This window comes from Xenopus laevis, chromosome 7L (assembly GCF_017654675.1).
Source record: "Xenopus laevis strain J_2021 chromosome 7L, Xenopus_laevis_v10.1, whole genome shotgun sequence".
NCBI lineage: Eukaryota > Metazoa > Chordata > Amphibia > Anura > Pipidae > Xenopus > Xenopus laevis.
The window spans coordinates 112,786-138,973 of NC_054383.1; the positions used below are offsets into that span (position 1 = coordinate 112,786).

Consider the following 26,188-nt stretch of genomic DNA (forward strand, 5'->3'; position numbering starts at 1 on the left):
CGGTTTTAATTTTTATACAGAACAATTCCTTTAACTTGTGTTAGAGTTATAACCATGTTATTTGCATATTTGAAATGTGTTTAGGGTTATTAGAGATCTTGTGCCCCTTTTTATTTTTACATTAAACTGTTCCTTTAATAGTGGCCATAATGTTGTCTTATTTAATATATGTAACACAAACAAACATGCACTGGACAATAAAATTGAATTTCACCCAAAGAATAAATCATTTATTTTTGCATAATGAAATAAAACCTAATTTTAAAAACTTCCCAATATCCATTCATTCCTTATTCTCACTGGGTTTATAGTCATTGTGTCTGTCCTTTTCTCTTCTCTGCACTGCTGCCTCTGACTCCTGATACAACTTCCCAATATCCATTCATTCCTCATTCTCACTGGGTTTATAGTTCTGTGTAACTGTCATTGTGTCTGTCCCTTTCTCTTCTCTGCACTGCTGCTTCTGACTCCTGATACAACTTCCCAATATCCATTCATTCCTCATTCTCACTGGGTTTATAGTTCTGTGTAACTGTCATTGTGTCTGTCCTTTTCTCTTCTCTGCACTGCTGCCTCTGACTCCTGATACAACTTCGCGAAATCCATTCATTCCTCATTCTCATTGGGTTTATAGTTCTGTGTAACTGTCATTGTGTCTGTCCTTTTCTCTTCTCTGCACTGCTGCCTCTGACTCCTGATACAACTTCGCGAAATCCATTCATTCCTCATTCTCATTGGGTTTATAGTTCTGTGGAACTGTCATTGTGTCTGTCCCTTTCTCTGCACTGCTGCCTCTGACTCCTGATACAACTTCCCAATATCCATTCATTCCTCATTCTCACTGGGTTTATAGTTCTGTGTAACTGTCATTGTGTCTGTCCCTTTCTCTGCACTGCTGCCTCTGACTCCTGATACAACTTCCCAATATCCATTCATTCCTCATTCTCACTGGGTTTATAGTTCTGTGTAACTGTCATTGTGTCTGTCCCTTTCTCTGCACTGCTGCCTCTGACTCCTGATACAACTTCCCAATATCCATTCATTCCTCATTCTCACTGGGTTTATAGTTCTGTGGAACTGTCATTGTGTCTGTCCCTTTCTCTGCACTGCTGCCTCTGACTCCTGATACAACTTCCCAATATCCATTCATTCCTCATTCTCACTGGGTTTATAGTTCTGTGGAACTGTCATTGTGTCTGTCCCTTTCTCTCCTCTGCACTGCTGGTCCTGACTCCTGATACAACTTCCCAATATCCATTCATTCCTCATTCTCACTGGGTTTATAGTTCTGTGTAACTGTCATTGTGTCTGTCCCTTTCTCTTCTCTGCACTGCTGGTCCTGACTCCTGATACAACTTCCCAATATCCATTCATTCCTCATTCTCACTGGGTTTATAGTTCTGTGGAACTGTCATTGTGTCTGTCCCTTTCTCTGCACTGCTGCCTCTGACTCCTGATACAACTTCCCAATATCCATTCATTCCTCATTCTCACTGGGTTTATAGTTCTGTGTAACTGTCATTGTGTCTGTCCCTTTCTCTGCACTGCTGCCTCTGACTCCTGATACAACTTCCCAATATCCATTCATTCCTCATTCTCACTGGGTTTATAGTTCTGTGTAACTGTCATTGTGTCTGTCCCTTTCTCTGCACTGCTGCCTCTGACTCCTGATACAACTTCCCAATATCCATTCATTCCTCATTCTCACTGGGTTTATAGTTCTGTGTAACTGTCATTGTGTCTGTCCCTTTCTCTGCACTGCTGCCTCTGACTCCTGATACAACTTCCCAATATACATTCATTCCTCATTCTCACTGGGTTTATAGTTCTGTGTAACTGTCATTGTGTCTGTCCCTTTCTCTGCACTGCTGCCTCTGACTCCTGATACAACTTCCCAATATCCATTCATTCCTCATTCTCACTGGGTTTATAGTTCTGTGTAACTGTCATTGTGTCTGTCCCTTTCTCTTCTCTGCACTGCTGCCTCTGACTCCTGATACAACTTCCCAATATCCATTCATTCCTCATTCTCACTGGGTTTATAGTTCTGTGGAACTGTCATTGTGTCTGTCCCTTTCTCTGCACTGCTGCCTCTGACTCCTGATACAACTTCCCAATATCCATTCATTCCTCATTCTCACTGGGTTTATAGTTCTGTGGAACTGTCATTGTGTCTGTCCCTTTCTCTTCTCTGCACTGCTGGTCCTGACTCCTGATACAACTTCCCAATATCCATTCATTCCTCATTCTCACTGGGTTTATAGTTCTGTGTAACTGTCATTGTGTCTGTCCCTTTCTCTGCACTGCTGCCTCTGACTCCTGATACAACTTCCCAATATCCATTCATTCCTCATTCTCACTGGGTTTATAGTTCTGTGTAACTGTCATTGTGTCTGTCCCTTTCTCTGCACTGCTGCCTCTGACTTCTGATACAACTTCCCAATATCCATTCATTCCTCATTCTCACTGGGTTTATAGTTCTGTGTAACTGTCATTGTGTCTGTCCCTTTCTCTTCTCTGCACTGCTGGTCCTGACTCCTGATACAACTTCCCAATATCCATTCATTCCTCATTCTCACTGGGTTTATAGTTCTGTGTAACTGTCATTGTGTCTGTCCCTTTCTCTTCTCTGCACTGCTGCCTCTGACTCCTGATACAACTTCCCAATATCCATTCATTCCTCATTCTCACTGGGTTTATAGTTCTGTGTAACTGTCATTGTGTCTGTCCCTTTCTCTTCTCTGCACTGCTGCCTCTGACTCCTGATACAACTTCCCAATATCCATTCATTCCTCATTCTCACTGGGTTTATAGTTCTGTGTAACTGTCATTGCGTCTGTCCCTTTCTCTGCACTGCTGCCTCTGACTCCTCATACAACTTGCCAATATCCATTCATTCCTCATTCTCACTGGGTTTATAGTTCTGTGTAACTGTCATTGTGTCTGTCCCTTTCTCTTCTCTGCACTGCTGTCTCTGACTCCTGATACAACTTCCCAATATCCATTCATTCCTCATTCTCACTGGGTTTATAGTTCTGTGTAACTGTCATTGTGTCTGTCCCTTTCTCTCCTCTGCACTGCTGGTTCTGACTCCTGATACAACTTCCCAATATCCATTCATTCCTCATTCTCACTGGGTTTATAGTTCTGTGTAACTGTCATTGTGTCTGTCCCTTTCTCTTCTCTGCACTGCTGCTTCTGACTCCTGATACAACTTCCCAATATCCATTCATTCCTCATTCTCACTGGGTTTATAGTTCTGTGTAACTGTCATTGTGTCTGTCCCTTTCTCTGCACTGCTGCCTCTGACTCCTGATACAACTTCCCAATATCCATTCATTCCTCATTCTCACTGGGTTTATAGTTCTGTGTAACTGTCATTGTGTCTGTCCCTTTCTCTGCACTGCTGCTTCTGACTCCTGATACAACTTCCCAATATCCATTCATTCCTCAATCTCACTGGGTTTATAGTTCTGTGTAACTGTCATTAAGTCTGTCCCTTTCTCTGCACTGCTGCCTCTGACTCCTGATACAACTTCCCAATATCCATTCATTCCTCATTCTCACTGGGTTTATAGTTCTGTGGAACTGTCATTGTGTCTGTCCCTTTCTCTTCTCTGCACTGCTGCCTCTGACTCCTGATACAACTTTCCAATATCCATTCATTCCTCATTCTCACTGGGTTTATAGTTCTGTGTAACTGTCATTGTGTCTGTCCCTTTCTCTTCTCTGCACTGCTGCCTCTGACTCCTGATACAACTTCCCAATATCCATTCATTTCTCACTGGGTTTATAGTTCTGTGTAACTGTCATTGTGTCTGTCCCTTTCTCTGCACTGCTGCCTCTGACTCCTGATACAACTTCCCAATATCCATTCATTCCTCATTCTCACTGGGTTTATAGTTCTGTGTAACTGTCATTGCATCTGTCCCTTTCTCTGCACTGCTGCCTCTGACTCCTCATACAACTTCCCAATATCCATTCATTCCTCATTCTCACTGGGTTTATAGTTCTGTGTAACTGTCATTGTGTCTGTCCCTTTCTCTTCTCTGCACTGCTGGTCCTGACTCCTGATACAACTTCCCAATATCCATTCATTCCTCATTCTCACTGGGTTTATAGTTCTGTGTAACTGTCATTGTGTCTGTCCCTTTCTCTTCTCTGCACTGCTGCCTCTGACTCCTGATACAACTTCCCAATATCCATTCATTCCTCATTCTCACTGGGTTTTATAGTTCTGTGTAACTGTCATTGTGTCTGTCCCTTTCTCTTCTCTGCACTGTTGCCTCTGACTCCTGATACAACTTCCCAATATCCATTCATTCCTCATTCTCACTGGGTTTATAGTTCTGTGTAACTGTCATTGCGTCTGTCCCTTTCTCTGCACTGCTGCCTCTGACTCCTCATACAACTTCCCAATATCCATTCATTCCTCATTCTCACTGGGTTTATAGTTCTGTGTAACTGTCATTGTGTCTGTCCCTTTCTCTTCTCTGCACTGCTGTCTCTGACTCCTGATACAACTTCCCAATATCCATTCATTCCTCATTCTCACTGGGTTTATAGTTCTGTGTAACTGTCATTGTGTCTGTCCCTTTCTCTCCTCTGCACTGCTGGTTCTGACTCCTGATACAACTTCCCAATATCCATTCATTCCTCATTCTCACTGGGTTTATAGTTCTGTGTAACTGTCATTGTGTCTGTCCCTTTCTCTTCTCTGCACTGCTGCTTCTGACTCCTGATACAACTTCCCAATATCCATTCATTCCTCATTCTCACTGGGTTTATAGTTCTGTGTAACTGTCATTGTGTCTGTCCCTTTCTCTGCACTGCTGCCTCTGACTCCTGATACAACTTCCCAATATCCATTCATTCCTCATTCTCACTGGGTTTATAGTTCTGTGTAACTGTCATTGTGTCTGTCCCTTTCTCTGCACTGCTGCTTCTGACTCCTGATACAACTTCCCAATATCCATTCATTCCTCAATCTCACTGGGTTTATAGTTCTGTGTAACTGTCATTGTGTCTGTCCCTTTCTCTGCACTGCTGCCTCTGACTCCTGATACAACTTCCCAATATCCATTCATTCCTCATTCTCACTGGGTTTATAGTTCTGTGTAACTGTCATTGCATCTGTCCCTTTCTCTGCACTGCTGCCTCTGACTCCTCATACAACTTCCCAATATCCATTCATTCCTCATTCTCACTGGGTTTATAGTTCTGTGTAACTGTCATTGTGTCTGTCCCTTTCTCTTCTCTGCACTGCTGGTCCTGACTCCTGATACAACTTCCCAATATCCATTCATTCCTCATTCTCACTGGGTTTATAGTTCTGTGTAACTGTCATTGTGTCTGTCCCTTTCTCTTCTCTGCACTGCTGCCTCTGACTCCTGATACAACTTTCCAATATCCATTCATTCCTCATTCTCACTGGGTTTATAGTTCTGTGTAACTGTCATTGTGTCTGTCCCTTTCTCTTCTCTGCACTGCTGCCTCTGACTCCTGATACAACTTCCCAATATCCATTCATTTCTCACTGGGTTTATAGTTCTGTGTAACTGTCATTGTGTCTGTCCCTTTCTCTGCACTGCTGCCTCTGACTCCTGATACAACTTCCCAATATCTATTCATTCCTCATTCTCACTGGGTTTATAGTTCTGTGTAACTGTCATTGTGTCTGTCCCTTTCTCTGCACTGCTGCTTCTGACTCCTGATACAACTTCCCAATATCCATTCATTCCTCATTCTCACTGGGTTTATAGTTCTATGTAACTGTCATTGCATCTGTCCCTTTCTCTGCACTGCTGCCTCTGACTCCTCATACAACTTCCCAATATCCATTCATTCCTCATTCTCACTGGGTTTATAGTTCTGTGTAACTGTCATTGTGTCTGTCCCTTTCTCTTCTCTGCACTGCTGGTCCTGACTCCTGATACAACTTCCCAATATCCATTCATTCCTCATTCTCACTGGGTTTATAGTTCTGTGTAACTGTCATTGTGTCTGTCCCTTTCTCTTCTCTGCACTGCTGCCTCTGACTCCTGATACAACTTCCCAATATCCATTCATTCCTCATTCTCACTGGGTTTATAGTTCTGTGTAACTGTCATTGTGTCTGTCCCTTTCTCTTCTCTGCACTGCTGCCTCTGACTCCTGATACAACTTCCCAATATCCATTCATTCCTCATTCTCACTGGGTTTATAGTTCTGTGTAACTGTCATTGCGTCTGTCCCTTTCTCTGCACTGCTGCCTCTGACTCCTCATACAACTTCCCAATATCCATTCATTCCTCATTCTCACTGGGTTTATAGTTCTGTGTAACTGTCATTGTGTCTGTCCCTTTCTCTTCTCTGCACTGCTGTCTCTGACTCCTGATACAACTTCCCAATATCCATTCATTCCTCATTCTCACTGGGTTTATAGTTCTGTGTAACTGTCATTGTGTCTGTCCCTTTCTCTCCTCTGCACTGCTGGTTCTGACTCCTGATACAACTTCCCAATATCCATTCATTCCTCATTCTCACTGGGTTTATAGTTCTGTGTAACTGTCATTGTGTCTGTCCCTTTCTCTTCTCTGCACTGCTGCTTCTGACTCCTGATACAACTTCCCAATATCCATTCATTCCTCATTCTCACTGGGTTTATAGTTCTGTGTAACTGTCATTGTGTCTGTCCCTTTCTCTGCACTGCTGCCTCTGACTCCTGATACAACTTCCCAATATCCATTCATTCCTCATTCTCACTGGGTTTATAGTTCTGTGTAACTGTCATTGTGTCTGTCCCTTTCTCTGCACTGCTGCTTCTGACTCCTGATACAACTTCCCAATATCCATTCATTCCTCAATCTCACTGGGTTTATAGTTCTGTGTAACTGTCATTGTGTCTGTCCCTTTCTCTGCACTGCTGCCTCTGACTCCTGATACAACTTCCCAATATCCATTCATTCCTTATTCTCACTGGGTTTATAGTTCTATGTAACTGTCATTGCATCTGTCCCTTTCTCTGCACTGCTGCCTCTGACTCCTCATACAACTTCCCAATATCCATTCATTCCTCATTCTCACTGGGTTTATAGTTCTGTGTAACTGTCATTGTGTCTGTCCCTTTCTCTTCTCTGCACTGCTGCTTCTGACTCCTGATACAACTTCCCAATATCCATTCATTCCTCATTCTCACTGGGTTTATAGTTCTGTGTAACTGTCATTGTGTCTGTCCCTTTCTCTTCTCTGCACTGCTGCTTCTGACTCCTGATACAACTTCCCAATATCCATTCATTCCTCATTCTCACTGGGTTTATAGTTCTGTGTAACTGTCATTGTGTCTGTCCCTTTCTCTGCACTGCTGCCTCTGACTCCTGATACAACTTCCCAATATCCATTCATTCCTCATTCTCACTGGGTTTATAGTTCTGTGTAACTGTCATTGTGTCTGTCCCTTTCTCTTCTCTGCACTGCTGCTTCTGACTCCTGATACAACTTCCCAATATCCATTCATTCCTCATTCTCACTGGGTTTATAGTTCTGTGTAACTGTCATTGTGTCTGTCCCTTTCTCTGCACTGCTGCTTCTGACTCCTGATACAACTTCCCAATATCCATTCATTCCTCATTCTCACTGGGTTTATAGTTCTGTGTAACTGTCATTGTGTCTGTCCATTTCTCTCCTCTGCACTGCTGGTTCTGACTCCTGATACAACTTCCCAATATCCATTCATTCCTCATTCTCACTGGGTTTATAGTTCTGTGTAACTGTCATTGTGTCTGTCCCTTTCTCTGCACTGCTGCTTCTGACTCCTGATACAACTTCCCAATATCCATTCATTCCTCATTCTCACTGGGTTTATAGTTCTGTGTAACTGTCATTGTGTCTGTCCCTTTCTCTTCTCTGCACTGCTGCTTCTGACTCCTGATACAACTTCCCAATATCCATTCATTCCTCATTCTCACTGGGTTTATAGTTCTGTGTAACTGTCATCGTGTCTGTCCCTTTCTCTGCACTGCTGCCTCTGACTCCTAAACAATGTAACTCTAAGCAATTTCCCAATATACATTTATTCCTCATTCTCACTTAAAGGAGAACTATACCCCTTATTAAGAAAATCCCTACCCCCTACCCTAGATAGACCCCCTCCCTCCTCCCCCAGCCTAGCTGCTCCCTGGGCAAATACACCTAACTTTCTACTTGCAGGCCTCAGAGTTCACAGACGGCATGTACTGGCTCTTTGGTAATTCCTTATTTCCTAGTTACTAGGCGATCAGTCATTGGCCAAAGGGTGTATGACCACTTCCTGCCATACTTCCATATATGCTGGTGTCCTATCCAACTGGTTGTGCTCATTGAGCCTGGGTACATCAAGGCCCAGTAAAGCCACTGCCCTAAAGGGACGTGAACATTTAGCAACTTAGGGGTCCGTTTACTAAAGTGCGTTAAAAATATTCGCACAATATATAGACAGAATTTTCGACAAATATGTTATCGCCAGTTTACTAACCTGCGGTAAATATAAATTTGCAAATTTTCTTGCGCAAGAATAATTGTTCGCCAGTTATCGCATTTGCTGAAAATAACGCTACGTACACATTAACGCATGGTTTACTAAACAGCGAAATGTGCTAAAGACAAAATTAACGCCAGAATATTCGCAAACTTTTACCGCCACCTATAAGTATTATTTTCGCCAGAAAATTCTCAAGGGGCAGGAAATATCCCATAATACTGTTATTTTTTACCCATCATTCTTTGCTGACAGGATAGAGAGATCTGTAGCTATTGCTGACAGGATGTTTTGGCTTCTGCTTCTATCTGTTGCAACAGCAGCAGTTTCAGCGGCATCACAGTCCAAGGATTCGTCAGCCTCTACACTTTTTTGGTTTCATTGTGATTGGCTACATTAAACTGTGCATTTCTATGAAGCAAAGAGATTGACTGGTATCATTTCTTGTTCCTATGATTCTATTGGCAGAAGGGTTTATATGATGCAGACATGTTTGATTGGTGTTACTCTGGTGATGTTGTTGGATGGTATAATCATCAGTCAATAAAGTTTATGAGTTTTGAAGGTGCATTTCTGGCCATAAATGTCACAGTAAAAATTGCCATAATAACCGCCATAAAACAAGACTATTTTATAGCATAAATATTCGCAAAAACGTAATTTTTCGCCAGAAAATTCGCAACTCGCTAAAATTACCGCTAACGTAAGCTGGTTCCTTAACGTAGTTACCACAAGTGATCGCAATGACTTCTGAGCGTATCGCTGTTTAGTAAACTTAGTCGCTGCGAATATTCTGGCGTAAAAATATTCTCAGCGATAACATGCGGAAACTTAAAGTCAGATTTACCGCACTTTAGTAAACGGACCCCTAAGTCGGGAACCAGGAAATCCCATGAACGAGGTTAGGAAGCACAGGTTATACTCTTTAATAGACTCTCTAGGAGAGTGAGATAGACAGATTATACAGAAAGAGCAGTTGTGTGGTCCATCAAGGATAATAGCAGGGAGTAGCTTCCAACAAGGCTTCCTTGTATGCCTTTAGTGAAGGGACCACAGTGGACAGGGTGTAAGGTGTTCTTCTCCCTAACCACTCCACTGGATGGGATCCGGACCACTTAAAGGTGTATTGCCTGAGGGAATTGATGTACGCTTGACAATTTGACTCATGGCAGTGACATCTGTGATTGCTGTATAATCCTCCTCTATCCACCCTCCTCTGTGACTTCTTACACCTGCATTGCCTCATACGTGAGTAAACCTGTGGTCAATATTGTTGCTCTTGTAAATAAATCCATCTGTTATTTCATCAAAGAACCTCGGGGTGTCCAATTTATCTATCTTTTGCATATAATAGCCTGTGTGGTGTAGTTCTACTACCTCTTAAAGGAAGCTTCCACTTGGCGAAGGCCCTGACACTGTTGTGTAAGTCGCAGTGTAACCCACGCTCATACCAATAGATGGACACTTTAACCATGTGTGTTCTGGATAGCCCAGAATAGCGTTACACATCTATGGCACTGACATGTAAGTATCCATGTGCCAGCTAGATATGTCCTATGTCACATTTATGCCATGCTCTTTGTTTTATGACACATATTTTCGGGATCTCACAGTGTTAGGAATTCAATACAGAGAGTATTACAGAGCAAGAAGGAAATGCAGTTTAGGTTTGAGTTAAACTGTTTGCATTTAGGTAATTTTTCTTACATAATTATGGTGAATGGTCCCCCATGGACAGCCTGGGTCAGGGCCCTCACACTCCTTATTTGCAGCAGATCCCGCACCTAAGGGAATAATACTCAGCATTAACCCAATGAAACTGAACTGAAATGAATGGAGAAGTTTTTTCCCAGTTACAACTCCTGAAATTATTTCATTAAAGTCATTTAAATCATATGGCAATTGAGAAAGGTCAGGTACTGGCGTTTGCTTTGATTGAGGTCATTCCCCCTGATATTTTACCATTAACCCAGTGCTTCCCTTTCTTTTTAGGAGACGGCCAGAGACATTGGGAGAGGTGGGATGTGAAGCTATTATATAAAGAAGATAAATAAACAAAATGAAATGAAAGACAATAATAATTGAAAAGGTGTCACTTTCAGTAATTTGTGCGTAATTGCTCCTCAACTAGGAGAATGGGAGACATTTATGGGGGTTATTTAATAAAATCTGAAATTATTAATATAATATTAATTAAAAAAAAGCTCCACCAAACTCCCATGTCCCATTTTAGATAGGACAGGTCTGAAATGGATTCAGGCTTTTTGCAGCATTGGGGTATAATAAATCTTGAAAAATTGAAATTTTTTTTTTTACACGAAAAATTCAAGTTTTAGCATAAAAAGCTAAACTACTTGGTGCTATTAGCCGCCATGTTCAGGACCTTGAACAAAATTTGCAAAACTGAGTGAAAGTTTGCAAAACGCGTTGAAGTCTATTGACTTTGTTTAGCAGCAACTTTTTTTCATGGTGAAAGTCTGTGTGTTTTTTTACAACTTTCTCAGATCTAAATACATTGAGGTCTATATGCGTTTTTTTGACAGTTTTGTGAAAATATCCATTGAAATTTTGTTCATCTGTAACATAGTTAGGTTGAAAAAAGACACACATCTATCAAGTTCAAGCTTAAGTCTATATATAACCTGCCTAACTGTCAGTTGATCCAGAGGAAGGTAAAAAACCCACCTGAAGCCTCTCCAATTTGCCTCAGAGGGGGAAAAAATTCTTCCTGACTCCGAGGTTCAATGGGACCAGTCCCTGGATCAACTTGTACTATGAGCTATCTCCCATATCCCTGTATTCCCTCACTTGCTAAACACCATCCAACCCCTTCTTATACCTATCTAATGTATCAGCCTGTACCCCTGATTCACTTCCCAGCTCTCCCTGTAACACCCCTTTCCCTCCTCTAATCTCATTGGCTCCCTCCTGTCTGCTGGGAGGAGCTACTGGTGAATAAAGCATCCGACCCTTCCTTGTACCTATCTAATGTATCAGCCTGTACCCCTGATTCACTTCCCAGCTCTCCCTGTAACATCCCTTTCCCTCCTCTAATCTCATTGGCTCCCTCCTGTCTGCTGGGAGGAGCTACTGGTGAATAAAGCATCCGACCCTTCCTTGTACCTATCTAATGTATCTGCCTGTACCCCTGATTCACTTCCCAGCTCTCCCTGTAACACCCCTTTCCCTCCTCTAATCTCATTGGCTCCCTCCTGTCTGCTGGGAGGAGCTACTGGTGAATAAAGCATCTGACCCTTCCTTGTACCTATCTAATATATCAGGCTGTACCACTGATTCAATATTAAAAACCATTCCTGACTGTCTGTCTGCACTGACAGTCAGCTCTATTTTTAGGTCCGGTGCAGGTCTAGGCTCTGCATCTGAGCACCGCCCCCTTCCCCATTGCAGAACGCACAGCATTTATGATGTCACTTCTGCCGACCAACGTGAAAACATCTCTCTGAACCCATCAAACCCCCCCCAGTTTAGCCTTTGAATATACCCACAAGTCTCTGGTGGCGGCTGGAAGGATTTTTATTTCTATTAACAAAATTATAGGCACTTGAGGGCCCCCCATTGCCTGCCGCCCTAAGCACAGGCCCTCAGGTGCCTATTTAATATATATATATGCTGACAGTCACACCTGTACTGTCCCTGCCATATAGCAAACCCTCAGCACAAGATCCCACTAAATAGTAGACCTTTCATCAGTCTTTTGCAAGGATAGTGCCTGTTTGTAACCTGACATAGAGATGAAGAGTTGCGCAGCCGAGTTCCCAGGAACCAGATCCTGTACCTTTGGATCCTTTCTGTCACTTTGCTGATGGACACAGTTAATTCCATCTCCAACTGCCCGTGTACCAGAAAGCTCCGTGTCTTTGATGTGATGGTGCCTGTGAACTCTATATGTATGTACTCTTTCTGTCTGTATGTCAGATTACCAACCTACATATGTATATATATGTGTGCATAATGTTATAATGTGGTTCTGATCCAGTATTACCTTTATCAGCAAAATGATTATTGCCCCTGAAACACTGATCATCTCTCCGGCCAAGCGGACATGGTCATCATAGGTATTGTAGGCTTCCTGGGGAGAGATTCTGTTAGATAATGGTCTCCTAGTGCAGAAGTCACTTAATATCTCTGATATAAATACTTTATATACATTAGGGCACAAAGGTACTAACTTGCATAAGTGCAGTTCACAAGCAACTATTCAGATATTTCTTTTAATTACACTATTCAGAGCTAATTGCTGATAGATAGGCACAAATTAAATTTTATGTTGGTAATCAGCCCCAAGTTAGTTTAGTAAAATTTTATGTGGAAAAATGTCTACGTTAATGAAGTTTATACCAATCAAAGCTACTTTATTTATGGAGGGCAATCAAACGTCAAAGCAGTGCAGCATTCAGTCCAATCTCATTACCCTTTATAGAGAATCCCATAATCTGACTGCCATTACAGTAAATGACCCCTTCCTATGCTGAGGGTTAATCTCATTTCATCCCCACCAATGAATCACTCATTCCCCCTCTCTTGGTAGGGAATCCTATAACCTGACTGCCCTTACAGTAAAGAACCCCCTCCTATGCTGATGGTGAGATCTCCTTTCCCTCAGAGTCAGTGGATGCACACTTGTAACCTGCTCTGTCCTGTAGAAGCTCGCCTTAAACTTGTACATCACAGATCCTCTATTGAGCTGTTTTCTAGGCAGATGCAATAAGCATATATCTGCATTCTGTTTTCCAAAAGTGACTTTGTGACCAGTCCATAGGCAGCAGCAGTGAGTAGAAACCATTGTACTGGTCACATCTCAAAGTAATGGTTTATGTTCAGGGGGTCGCTCACCTGCAGGGATTTCTGTACAAGTAAAGTGATGTCTCGGGGGTTGGTTGCATTATCAGGTCTTGGCTTCAAAGGTCGGTTGACACAACACAGTGAGACACACGTCATGTACAGGACATAGACCACAGCCAGAAGCCAGAAATATGGTCGACCAAATCGCTGCCACTTTCTGTTAACCAGTTCTTTAACCGGTGAAATATCAAGGATCCGTCGTGCCTGTGATGATATACAAGTGAGCAATAGCAGTGAGACACAGCTTCTAGTCAAATTTATATAACAGTTTTTCTATGGGAACAAAAAGCAGGTTTGGCTGAGAGATCCCCAGAGCTAAATCTGCACAAGACTCTCATTCAGCTCCTACCATTGAACATTTGTAATGATTGGAAACATTCTTAAAACTATATTTTCTTTTATTATGCAAAAACAGATTTTGAGCAGGGACCCCCTTTAATGAAACCAGTCCTCTAAGAGCATTCTTCAACTCGGCCATGTTTTCATATAATGACATTCCGGTGGGCAAACAGTGTGTCTGGTTTTGATTGCAGATGAATATTGTTTAAAAGTTAAGGTGACAGAAAAAAGTCATTCTCCTACTGAGGCAAGTTCATATATGGCTGCCATAAATTAAGGTTAGAGATTTTAAAAAAAAAGTGAAATCTGGGGATACTTCATGGGAAAAAAATTAAGCCACGCCCACTTTCTCTACCACCCCTACAAGACACTCCCCATTTTTCTGGATACACCACTGAACCTGCTTTAATGCTTCAATCATTTTATGCATTTTTTGAAAATCAAGATAAAATATTGGTGTAAAATCTAGAAGATCTCTAGATAAAGCCCCCACTTAAGTACCCGCTGAAATGTATTAGAATTGGTAAAACTGCATAAACGGGGATAAAATGTGTGGTAGTTGAAAAGAAAGGCAAGTAACTCCAGGGCTGGAACATGTAGGAACATGTATAGTACGAGGCAGAAAACAGGCCATAAATCTATAAATATGTAAATAAAATGCTCAGCTCACTTACTCTTTGGCTCTTCCATGTTTTCTGCTTTTTCCTTCTGTTTTTGTCTTTCTCTCCTACTTTGTTTCACTCCAACTTTGGGTCAGATTCAATTCAGTGAGAAAAAGGTTTATCACATGAAAAGTCATGGACGAGATTCAATCTGAGATGCAATTCAGTTCAGAAAAACATATCTTATGCTGTATCATGTGAAAATTCTATTGAAGTCTATGGGAATAAACGGGAATTGAATTTGGAAAAAAGTTTTTCTGAATTGATTCTCGTCCATGAGTTTTCACGCGATAACCCATGAGATAACTTTTTCTCACTGAATTGAATCTGTCCCTTTTTCATTTTTCTTCTTGTTACAGCCTGATCTCATCTACTTTCTTCACTTCCCACGTATTCTGTTTCTTTCCCTTTTTATACTTCCACTCTCCTCTCCTAGATCTTTCTGCTGTCTTCTCTACTTTCACCTATTTTTTCTCTAACTCTTATTTATGTAATCTTTTCAGTCTCCCTTTCCTGAGCATGGATGGATGTTGACCCTAATGTAAATCACAAAAAGTATTTTGGATTTTAATGTTGCAAGTGGTAGGAAAGGAATTGTTTCATGTAACCTGATTTGTAATTTATTTTATTCATTCATATTCAGTTGTTGCATCTAAAACCAAAACTGTGTCTGGCAATATCAAACCTGACTATTAATCTGATTTCCCTAAATATTTTTCAAAGGCCTATAATAAAATAATACAATGAATTTGTAATTGCATTGCTGGCTGTGAAACTTTTCTTGACCAATAATAGTAATATTATATAATACATTGTAGAATTGTATGTTGGGAGGTACACTGTCTGCAGGGGGTACAAGTGTCCCAGCCTGAAGTGGGCTCCCCCTTGACAGCGCTGAAGCCGTGCAGCCATTTCCCAAGTCCCGAACAGCCGAAGCGTCGAAAAGACCCGAAGCGGCGAAAAGAGCCAAAGCCGAAGTCCCGAATCGGTGGAAAAACCGAAGTCCAGAAAAAAGCAGAAATTGTCCTGCAGCCGGTGAAAAGACTCAAAGTCACGAAAACAGCTGAAATTGAAGTCTTGAAGTGGCGAAAAGACCCAAAGTCATGAAAGCAGGCGAAGTTGAGGTCCTGAAGCCATGAGTTCAATTCTACTGAACAGCAATTTGTGTTTTTTTTGTTATACCCTGACCACCAATGTATTATTTTAATATTCTATAGGCCCCTGCCACCAAAGTTTTTTTTAACTTGTAAGGGGGGCCCTGGCGCCAATGTTTTTTTTTAACTTATAATGGGGCCCTGGTCACTAATTATTTTTTTTAACTTGTAGGGGGCCCTGACCACCAATTTTTGAAAAAACTTTTAAGGGGGGCCCTGGCACCACAGTTTTTTTTAACTTATAAGGGGGTCCTGACCATCAACAGCTTTTTATAACTTGTGTGTGTGAGGGGGTTACCTATTTTAGCGCTGATATCTTTGTGGTCTTTTAACTGTTGTGTGGAGTGGGCGGGATTTGGGGTGGGGCTTGGGGCCTCGGGGTGGGCGGGGCCCCGCGGGGCCCCCGAAAATTTTGTTGTATGAGCCCCCATGATTTCTAATGACAGTGCTGCTGACATTATTACAGAGAAAAGGGAAATCATTTTTTTAAAATTAGAGTTATTTGGTTACAATGGACTCTATGGGAGATGTCTTCCTGTTGAGCTGGGGACATGTTGAGAAAGAGATAAAAGACAAGGTTTTTAGGACTGACCTGGTTTTCCTTGCAGGGACCTTGTCTTAAACCTTAATGTGACTGGTGGGAAGTGTCCATAGGGGTGTAATCAAGAAGGAATCAGGAAATCTATTTCTGTCATGAGGATTGTGTGCTCATGCACCTCCAGGCTTTGGGGGTTACTAGGTACTGGTATATAATGTTATACTGATACTGAATACCCTAAATATATGTATAAATATCAGTAGCAGGGCAGATAATGGTATAGAGAATGGTACTGAGAAAATCATATTCTGCATCCTTGGAGAATTAGATCTGAAGTTTTTTCAGTTAAAAAGGTGTCCTAATATCACATTCTTGTCATGGGCATTGCATTGAAATTCGAAAATTCCCATTTGGTTTAATGGTTCCTTGTTTGTTGAACATTGTTTGTTTTTTTTTTAAGGTTTTTATTTAACATTTTCACAACACAACAATATGGTGAGTGGAAGTTTTTCCCAATGACTTGTTCTGGTCTTTAAAGTTTGCAACACTGGTTCAACATTCTCATACACATATTCACCTGACTTGCGAGTTAAGACTATTCCTAGATACTTAAACCTTGTAACCCATTTTAGGCCTTGTATGTTACCTTCTGGCCGAGGTGTCTCAAGAGAAAAAAGAATGGACTTTTCTTTGTTTATTTTTTAGTCCACTGAATCTTCCCAAATGACCTGCTTGGTGTAATGCACTATGGAGGGAGGCATTGGATTCTGCTAGAAATAGAAGTACATCATCAGCATATAATGCAATTTTTTACTACAGTTTCCCCATTTTAAGACCTATAACCCTGAGGGATTGCCGGATCATCATAGCCAAAGGCTCTATTGCTAGGGCGAACAGCAGCGGGGACAGGGGGCTCCCTGCCTGGTCCCACAGGAAAGGGGGAATTCCTTGGAAAGGGTTTAGTTAACCTGTATGCGGGTGACTGGGGACTGGTATATCAATTGAACCCATGCTATAAAGTTGGTGCCTATACCAAATCTTTCCAGCACCTTCCACAAGTACAGCCACTCGACTAAGTCAAATGCTTTAGTAGCATCTAGTGAAGCAATAGTGAACATTGTGTTTAACTGATAATAACACAAACCTGCTCTTTATGCTTATATTTTCAGCTATGATGGTCATTCATTTCTTTCAAATTTGTATTCATAGTTCTTTTTGGAATTTAATGTTTTTGGGTGGGGGAATGGCTTTTTCCCAGTCCTCTCCATGTCAATACGTTCTGGGATAGGCCCCTCCGTCTCCTAATTGTAGAACCCACCCATTAATTAATTAATAAATGCTTACCCCCCGCACATCTCGGCGTCTTTTTTTGGGTTCTTGTTCTCTCTCCAGAGCTCCTTGTAGGAGCTCGTTGTTTGTTTTTCCCACGGGTGTAGCACGGGGCTGTTGTGGAACGTCCCAGAGACTGAGTTTTTTGGCCTCTGTATCGGCCTTTTCTCCGACAGCATGGCCTCTTGTTTACGGGCAGAGGTTCAGGTAAGCTGTGGTCTCCCTGTTTTCCCCCAGGCTTATCCGGCCCACGATGGTGTCCGGCGGCGCGTAGGTTCCCGCAGCAGGCGGAACTTACTTGGGGAACAGGGGGGATGGCGGCAGGTAGGGCACTTTGCTAAGCGCATCATTTCCCTCCGGGAAGGAGGGGAGATGGAGACGGACTCGGAACGTCCGCTTCCTTAGACGCCGCCGGATCTATGCGGGTCACATTGGTTCTTCCGGCCACGTGGGATCAGACGCAGAGCCGTCCCTTCCCTCCGGTTGGGCGTTTTCTCTATGTGATGCTTGGATTGGATCCCCGCTCTGGGGGCAGGGTCGACCAGACCTTTTTAAGGGAAACAGGAAGTAGGGACTGCTGTAACCTACAGTCTGGCGAACTAGGACGCTGCTCCTGCTTAAAGAATTGCTGTCTCCTGGTAGGTAGGGGAACAATCGTCAGGGGACTGGGCTAGGAGCCTGTTTATGCATTCAGGGTGCATTTTGCCTTTTTTCTTTTGGCAGGTTGCCCAGTTCCTGGCTTGTTCCAGCCGCCATCCCCAGAAAGTCTACACCCCTGGTTGAGGTAAAAAAAAAAATAAAAAAATACGGATCTACATTCCTAGAGAATGACAAACGTCTAAGGGGGGATGCTCGTAAGCAGTTCCCAAGACTTTTTAATACCCTTTTCTTTTCTCTCTGTTTTTTATTATGGCAGTGCTATGAGGCCTTCCAGATCCAGAGAAAGATCCAAAGAACAATCTATCCCCAGAGAGGAGAATGTTCAGGCTACACAAGCTCAATGCTTGGGGTGCTCGGAGACACCTCTTCCGGATAAGAAATTATGCCAAGCATGCCTGAATGCTGCGGCAGGGCAGTCGGCCAGTGCCAACACAGATATCCTCGTCTGGATTAAGGAGACTGTGGCTAAGGAAGTACAGGCGGCATCCAAGGATTTAAGAGGGACCCGTGGGGTCTCTATGGTGCCGGAAGAGGAAGGGGAGTTAGGCACTAGCTCTGTACTGGAGTCAGATACCGAGCAAGAGGAGGAGGCTCAGCTTTCTACCTTTGATTTTGCTCTTGTACAGCCTTTGATAAGAGCAGTAAGATCTTCCCTAGCTCTGCAGCAAGAGGAGCAGGCAACCACTTCCTCCTTTCTTCCGAAGGCTAAAAGCCCCGCACTATTCTTTCCTCTACATCAGGAGGTGTTGGATTTGGTCAAAACCGAATGGGAATCGGTGTCCAAAAGGAGTTCTACTCAATCGCGGTTCAATAAGCTTTATCCATTTAGAGAGGAAGAGATTAAGGACATTTCTACTCTCCCCAAGGTGGATGCTCCAGTTCTTAATCTGTCTAAAAATACAGTGTTGCCCATAGAGGACCAAGCAACATTGAAGGATTCTATGGACAGACGACTTGAAACAGATTTAAAGAGAGCTTTCTTAGTGGCAGGGGAGTCCCTTAAACCAGCCATGGCAAGTTTATCAGTAGTCAAGGCATTGGAAGTCTGGCTGACAAACATAGAATCGGCTCTGAGAGAGGGTCGTGAGAGGACCGAAATCATAGATGGCTGAAGGAACTTAAGCTGGGTTCATCATTTCTTATGAATGCCCTTGTCGATCAGATTCATCTTGCTTCAAGATCTTTAGCTTTGTCCGTCTCGGCTAGACGAGCTCTGTGGCTCAGATCCTGGGAAGCTGATGCAGCCTCCAAATTTGCCCTGTGTTCCTTACCCTTCCAGGGTCATACTTTGTTCGGGAAAAAATTGGAGGACCTGATTTCAAAAGCCTCAGGTGGTAAGAGTCAGCTGATGCCTCAGAAAAGAAAGAGAAGATATCCCAGTAAACAGTCGGCCAGAGGTAGAGGCTCGTTTAGATCTAGATCTCCTCCATATGATCAGAGGAATTTTCGTTCCAGAAACGATAATTCAAGATCAGGCAACTGGAGAGGGGGACAATCAGGATTTTTTAGGGGTGCAAGAGGCAAGCCCTCTAGCAATCCCAGAAAGCAGTTCTGAAGGTGGTGCTCCCCAGGGGCAAACAGTAGGGGCAAGATTGACACTGTTTCGAGCCGCCTGGGAAAAGTCGATAGAAGACAAGTGGATCCTGAGCATCATTCGAGAGGGCTACCGGTTGGAGTTCAAATATTTACCTCTACCATCTTTTCGACCATCACCCCTGCCTTTGTGTCCAATAAAAAGAAGGGCGCTTCAGGCATGTCTATCAAACTTGAGGACGCAAGGGGTTATCGCTCAGGTTCCAAGAGAAGAATGGGGTCAAGGGAATTATTCGACCTTTTTCATAGTACGGAAACAGTCAGCGCCTGGTGTCCAATACTGGATCTAAGCAGCGTCAATCAAGCCTTAAGAGTCCAGAGGTTCCAAATGGAATCCATAGATTCAGTCAGAGGAGCAATTGCACCAGGAGATTGGATGTGCTCCCTGGACATCAGAGACGCTTATCATCATGTTCCCATCTGCAAGAGAGATCAAAGATTCCTCAGATTCAAGGTAAACAAGTGTCATTTTCAATTCAGGTGCCTACCCTTCGGCCTCTCCACAGCCCCGAGGGTATTCTCGAAGGTCATGGTCACTCTCATAGCTCAACTGCGTTGGCAGGGCCTCAGGGTGTTCCATTACTTGGACGATCTCATAATTCTAGCCTCCACCCAATCTCAAGCTGCCAGGCACAGAGACAGGGTGATGGATTTTCTCAAGTCTCATGGATGGACCCTGAATTTACAAAAAAGTCAATTGCAGCCAGCCCAGATTATAAAATACCTGGGAGCCTGCCTAAGAATTTTGGGGATGATGTCTTCCACCATCGGCTTGGTTCCCTGGTCCCACTGGAGAATGAGGCAACTTCAGCACCTGTTCATCCAACAATGGGACGGCTGGAACAAGGAACAACCTATAGAGATATTTCCCTGGGTAGTCCCAGAATTACACTGGTGGCTGGTTCCCCAGCATCTGTCACGAGGCTCCGAGTTGTTCCCAAGTGCCTGGATTACAGTAACCACAGATGCCTCTGGCAAAGGATGGGGGGCTCAGTTAGAAGCCCAGGTAGCTCAAGGTTCATGGCCAAAACATTGGTCAGGAGAGCCATCAAATGTCTTAGAGCTAAGGGCCATTCATCAAGCCTGCTTACATTTCCAGGAGCAGCTCAGAGGCTCAAGACTAAAGATAAGAAGCGACAATATGACAGCCGTGTCTTACATCAGAAGACAAGGGGGAACAAGGAGTTCTCTTCTCCTAGCAGAGGTGGAACCAATTTTTCAATGGGCAGAGTCAACACTGATAGATTTCACGGCTGTATATCTCCCAGGAAAACTGAACAAGGCCGCAGATTTCCTCAGCAGGTATGCAGTTGGGAGACACAATTGGAGTCTGAATCAGGGGATTTTCCAGACTCTAGTTCGGATTTGGGGGCAACCGGTCATAGACCTCATGGCCTCTTCCAGCAACTCCAAATGTCCCCTCTTCTTCTCAAGGGAACAGGATCCAAGGGCACTAGCAGCGGATGCTCTGTCCCAGAAATGGAATCACCATTTATGCTACATCTTTCCTCCTCTTCCTCTGATTCCGACAGTAATTCAGAAGATCAAGCAGGACCAAGCGGAGGTAGTATGCATTGCCCCATCTTGGCCAAGGAGACCTTGGTTCACGGACCTGGTACAGCTCTCAACAGATCGACCATGGAAACTCCCGATCTCGGGAGATCTGCTAGTCCAGGGACCTTTTGTACATCCAGATCCGGGTTCGCTGGCACTCATGGCTTGGCGGTTGAGCGGCAGACCTTAGAGTCTCAGGGACTCTCCCAGAATGTCATCCAAACTCTATTAAGATCTAGAAAGACTTCAACAAATTCTCTATATTCAAGAATTTGGGACACTTTTTCGAAAAGTCGAAGGACATCTCAAGCTTTGCCGATTTCAATCTCCGAAGTCTTAGAATTTCTACAGACAGGGATAGATAAGAATCTATCTGTCAGTACTCTGAGAACTGAGGTATCAGCAATTTCAGCAGTTTCAGGAGTGAAATGGTCACAACATCCTCTGGTTTCTTGATTTTTTAAGGCAGCCATCAGAATCTTGCCTGCTAGAAGACCAACATGCCCTTCTTGGGATCTCCCTAGAGTTCTCAAAATGTTGAGCTCCTCATCCTTTTGATGCAATGGATTCTCTCTCACTATGGCTATTGACGGTTAAGTCAGTCTTTCTGGTGGCCATTACGTCAGCAAAGAGAGTGGGAGAATTACAGGCCCTCAATTTCTCCCAAGATAGCCCTACATTCTTACCAGATTGGGTAGTTTTAAGGTTCATTCCAGACTTCAAACCCAAGGTGGTCTCACCTTTCCATCTCAGGGATGAGCTGGTCTTACCAGCCTTCCCGGAGGAAGCAAATTCACCAGATCTGCAAGCTCTAGATGTGGCAGAGAATATTAGAATATACTGCGAAAGAACCATTCCCATCAGAAAGTCGGACAGACTTTTTATTATCCCGGCTGGTTCTAGGAAAGGAAATTCAGCCTCATCAAGATCAATTTCCCAGTGGATAAGGTGGATAATTAGAAGAGCATATTCCTCCGCTGACCTTCCAGAACCATCGGAACTAAGGGCCCACTCAACCAGGGGACAAGCAGCTTCATGGGCGGCAGAAGCAGGGGTTCCCTTGGAGGTGATCTGCCGAGCAGCATCTTGGTCTACTCCATGCACCTTCATCTCTCACTATAAACTGGATGTGAGAGCCTCAGAATATTCTCTTTTTGGATCTAAAGTGCTTAAAACCGCTTCCAATAGGAATTAAATATTTTTGCAGCAAATTGTCTGAGTATCTTATTTTCTCTCCCACCCTGGGACACTGAACTTGCTACGTCCCAGAACGTATTGACATGGAGAGGACTGGGAAAAAGGGAAAATTCTATCATACTTACCGTAATTTTCCTTTTCCGGTCCTCTCCATGTCAAGGTTTTCCCTACCCGGTATGTCTTGGAGGTGTTCTGAACTTATAACTAGACTCCGAGATGTGCGGGGGGTAAGCATTTATTAATTAATTAATGGGTGGGTTCTACAATTAGGAGAGGGAGGGGCCTATCCCAGAACGTATTGACATGGAGAGGACCGGAAAAGGAAAATTACGGTAAGTATGATAGAATTTTCCCTTTTTATGACATCGGGGGGCTTCTTATGGCGAAGAAAAAAGCACTTGATGATATTTTTAAGTGCTGGGTTTTGTCATGGAAGCAACTGTGTTGAAGAATGAGAGCCAGAGAGAAAGGCAATGACTTCTGTTATATGGTGTTGGTGGTGGAGACTCATGCAGTAGGACCATTGCTGTTAAAGCAGTATTTGTTTATCCCTCTATGTTATCACTCTCTGAAATAATTGGCTGGGTTCTGCTACATTGTTTCAGGAGTCAGATTCAGAAGTGCAAAGAATATAATCAATTGTTAAAAGAAGAAAATATTAGATCCTTGCTAATTTCCAAGAACTCGCTACCTGGAGAGAGAAGGTATAATTTACTCAATTGAGATTATCTTTAAAGAAGGAAAAATAGTAAACCCCCACTCTCCAAACACCAACCAATTCCTAATCTCTAGCCACTGACAAAGTGCTCTGTGCCACAAAAGGTAAGGTGCTGGGTTGATACTACATCAACAATGGTATAAATTCATTAATGTAATTAGTTTGTAACGTTTGTTCAATAAAAATCAATTACATTAAAATGCATGTGCTGATTTAATTTGTGTTGTGTCAAAACTCCAAGTTCTGTATAGCAATTAAATAGTGTCAATTTATTAGCTCATTAATTAATTAATTAATAAATTAGAGTGTATTTTAAAAACTTTTGATCATACACCGATACATTTGATTTAAATTAAAGTGCTTGTGCTAATCCTGATTGCAACCTCAGGTTGCCAGTGATTTAAATAAGTTAATTAGAAAGGGTATAAAACTTAGCTAGTGCTGAAAGGTGGTAAGAAATGAGTTCATCAATTTAAAAAAAACCTAAACCAAACCGGAATTTAAGAAATATAAGTAAGAAATTGAAAATAGTAGAGAGGTGGAGATGTCCCGAAGAAGCTTCTAACAAGTTGAATTTTTCTAGGCCCTGGGACCCCACACGGGGAGAAAGTAGGATGTTGGGGACTGTGGTAACATTTGTTTCCTTTCTATCTGGTATGAAGAACTATTTAACCCTATTAAATAAATGTGCATATTTTTAGCATTTTGTCGCATGTGTTACAGTTTCCACAGGGGAAAAAACCTCTAATATTTATGGGTTTGCGTGGCTTTTGATGTGACTTCTAGACAACATATATTTTAAGTTGGGATTGGGTCTATAGCAGACTGACCTAGCACTTTAATTTAAATCAATTTTATCGGTGTATGATCAAAGGTTTTTTTGAAATATACTCTCATTTATTAATGAGCTAATAAATTGACACTAGTTAATTGCTATACAGAACTTGGAGTTTTGACACAACATGAATTAAATCAGCACATGCATTTTAATTTAATTGATTTTTATTGAACAAACGTTACCAACTAATTACAACATTAATGAATTTATACAATTGTTGATGTAGTATCAACTCAGCACCTTACCTTTTATGGCACAGAGCACTTTGTCAGTGGCTAGAGATTAAGAATTGATTAGAGGTTGGAGAGGGGAGTGTCAGGAGCGGTCCTTGCCTCTCCTGGTGCCGGCCACAGCAAATCCAAGAAGCCACGTGGGTTCAGGTGCCAATGCATTGACATCATCGAACAAACACGTGACGTCACAACGCGGCGTTCTGGCACCAAATTCGAAATATAAGGACGCAGAGGACGCAGGTTCAATGCCCGAGTATAGGATTCCTGTGTACATTCCTGGGTGCTTTATAATTTGAGTATTACTGATTCCTGGACTTCTGACCCTGCCTGAACCTCGACCTTGCTACTTTTCTGCGTGCCTATTGAACTCCTGCCTGGATATTTACTATGATAATTCCTGATTCCTATTTGTACCGCAAACTTGGACTTTAACCTCTAACCTTCCTCCTTGGTCCAGAGCCGATAGGCCCCCTTACAGGGGGTTTGCTACATCCTGCTTTCTACAGCAGTTATATTCACATGTACCTTTAAAACAAGTGAAGATATTTATACATATAAATATTCTGAGTGGGGAAACAATATGGAAGAGTTGAGATAAGGAGCACAATAAGTGACACTGCACAAAACAAGAAGAAGGAATCCACTGACAATGTTGCTTTATCTCTTGCTGTCTTTGGGGTAAGGGGTACTGATGCTTTACCTCTTTTTTTTTCCCTGACACCACCAGATCCAGCACAGACTGGGGGTCCTCCCACGTGTCAATCTCTTTCAGGTCATAAAGGTAACAGGTGACGGGGCCAAAGGTCCAATGTACATGTCTTCTCTTCTGCACCAAGTGCTGGAACAGCTGAAAAATTAAGGAGAACTGGGCTTTAAAACTCCAAAATGTTGTCTTTGTACTATTTGCCATTAAATATCAGGTTTTACGGATTAGAATATCATCCCATTCTTATTTACTATTTACACATTGTCCTGAATTTTGTGAATTATGATGTGGTACTATGTATTAGTCACTGTTGGAATTCTATGCTTAATGGTTCTGATAGTTACACACCACAGTATTGCCCTCCATGGCAGCCATTTTGAGAGGGGTGAAGCCATCATTGTTACATGTCTCCTCTAGCCCTGGACCCTCCTTCTCCTGGTGATTGGACAGGATAAGGTCGTACATCTGACAGGCAGACATCTTGTTTGGCTGAAGGGCCAGGATATGTAGGATTGTATTACCTGTGTATGAAACAGAAATTGCACTTAGTCACTCCTGGTCCATTTGGTGCAATCAAACAATAAAGACCTGCAGAGTCCTTCCTCTCGAAATAAAGAACCCTATTACCTTTCCTCCATAGTAAAGAATATCATTGTGCCATGGAATGGCCTTTTGGTTCCCTCTTATTAAAGTCAATCCAATAGTGTTGCTCCCTCTTTATGGAAGGTATTGTTTTTGCCAAATCATTTGGGGGGGGGGGCAGCTCATTATTGATTCCCAGTCAATAGTCCATTATAAAAGTTCAGGGAAAACTGTAGAGAGAATTAGGCTTTTGGTGCTGTATATCTTTACCTTTTGAGAGGACTGGAGTCAGTTCCACATATATACAAGAGGATTATTGAGCCTCATTTATTATTTGTGGGTGCAGAAACAGGCATTAAAACATGTACTGGACCAGTGTATTAGGGATGGGGTAACCCTAAACCTAATACACTATGCACCAAAATGTCACACGTAAATGTATTTATTATAAGATTTATTTGTACCTGAATCCAAAGCACCCATTGCACCTGTCACCTGCACCAGCTCACAGCTGAAAGGCATGAAAGTACTACCCCCTATTGTTGGTGCCAGATTCTGTGTGGGATTTTTTGTATCTATATATAATATAAATAAGGGAATTACTAATAATATTGATGTGGATGTAGAAGTCTTGTCCCACTTCCTCTAACCTGTCAGCCCACCCTATAAATATATTTATATATATGACTGTATTACAATTAACAATAATAAAAACTCTTTCCAGACAA

General features: G+C 42.5%; 1 protein-coding gene across 2 annotated transcripts in view; it reads right to left on the reverse strand.

Moving 5' to 3' along the window:
- trpv5.L (transient receptor potential cation channel, subfamily V, member 5 L homeolog) overlaps positions 1-26,188 on the reverse strand; it is a 51,470-nt gene that overhangs the window by 9,816 nt on the left and 15,466 nt on the right. For both annotated transcript variants that reach the window (XM_018224919.2, XM_018224921.2), the window contains 5 exons: positions 25,227-25,399; positions 24,873-25,019; positions 13,349-13,561; positions 12,498-12,584; positions 10,202-10,278 (listed from right to left, as the gene is read on the reverse strand). In XM_018224919.2, coding sequence (XP_018080408.1) covers positions 10,202-10,278; positions 12,498-12,584; positions 13,349-13,561; positions 24,873-25,019; positions 25,227-25,399 — 697 coding nt within the window. The remainder of the gene's footprint in view (positions 1-10,201; positions 10,279-12,497; positions 12,585-13,348; positions 13,562-24,872; positions 25,020-25,226; positions 25,400-26,188) is intronic.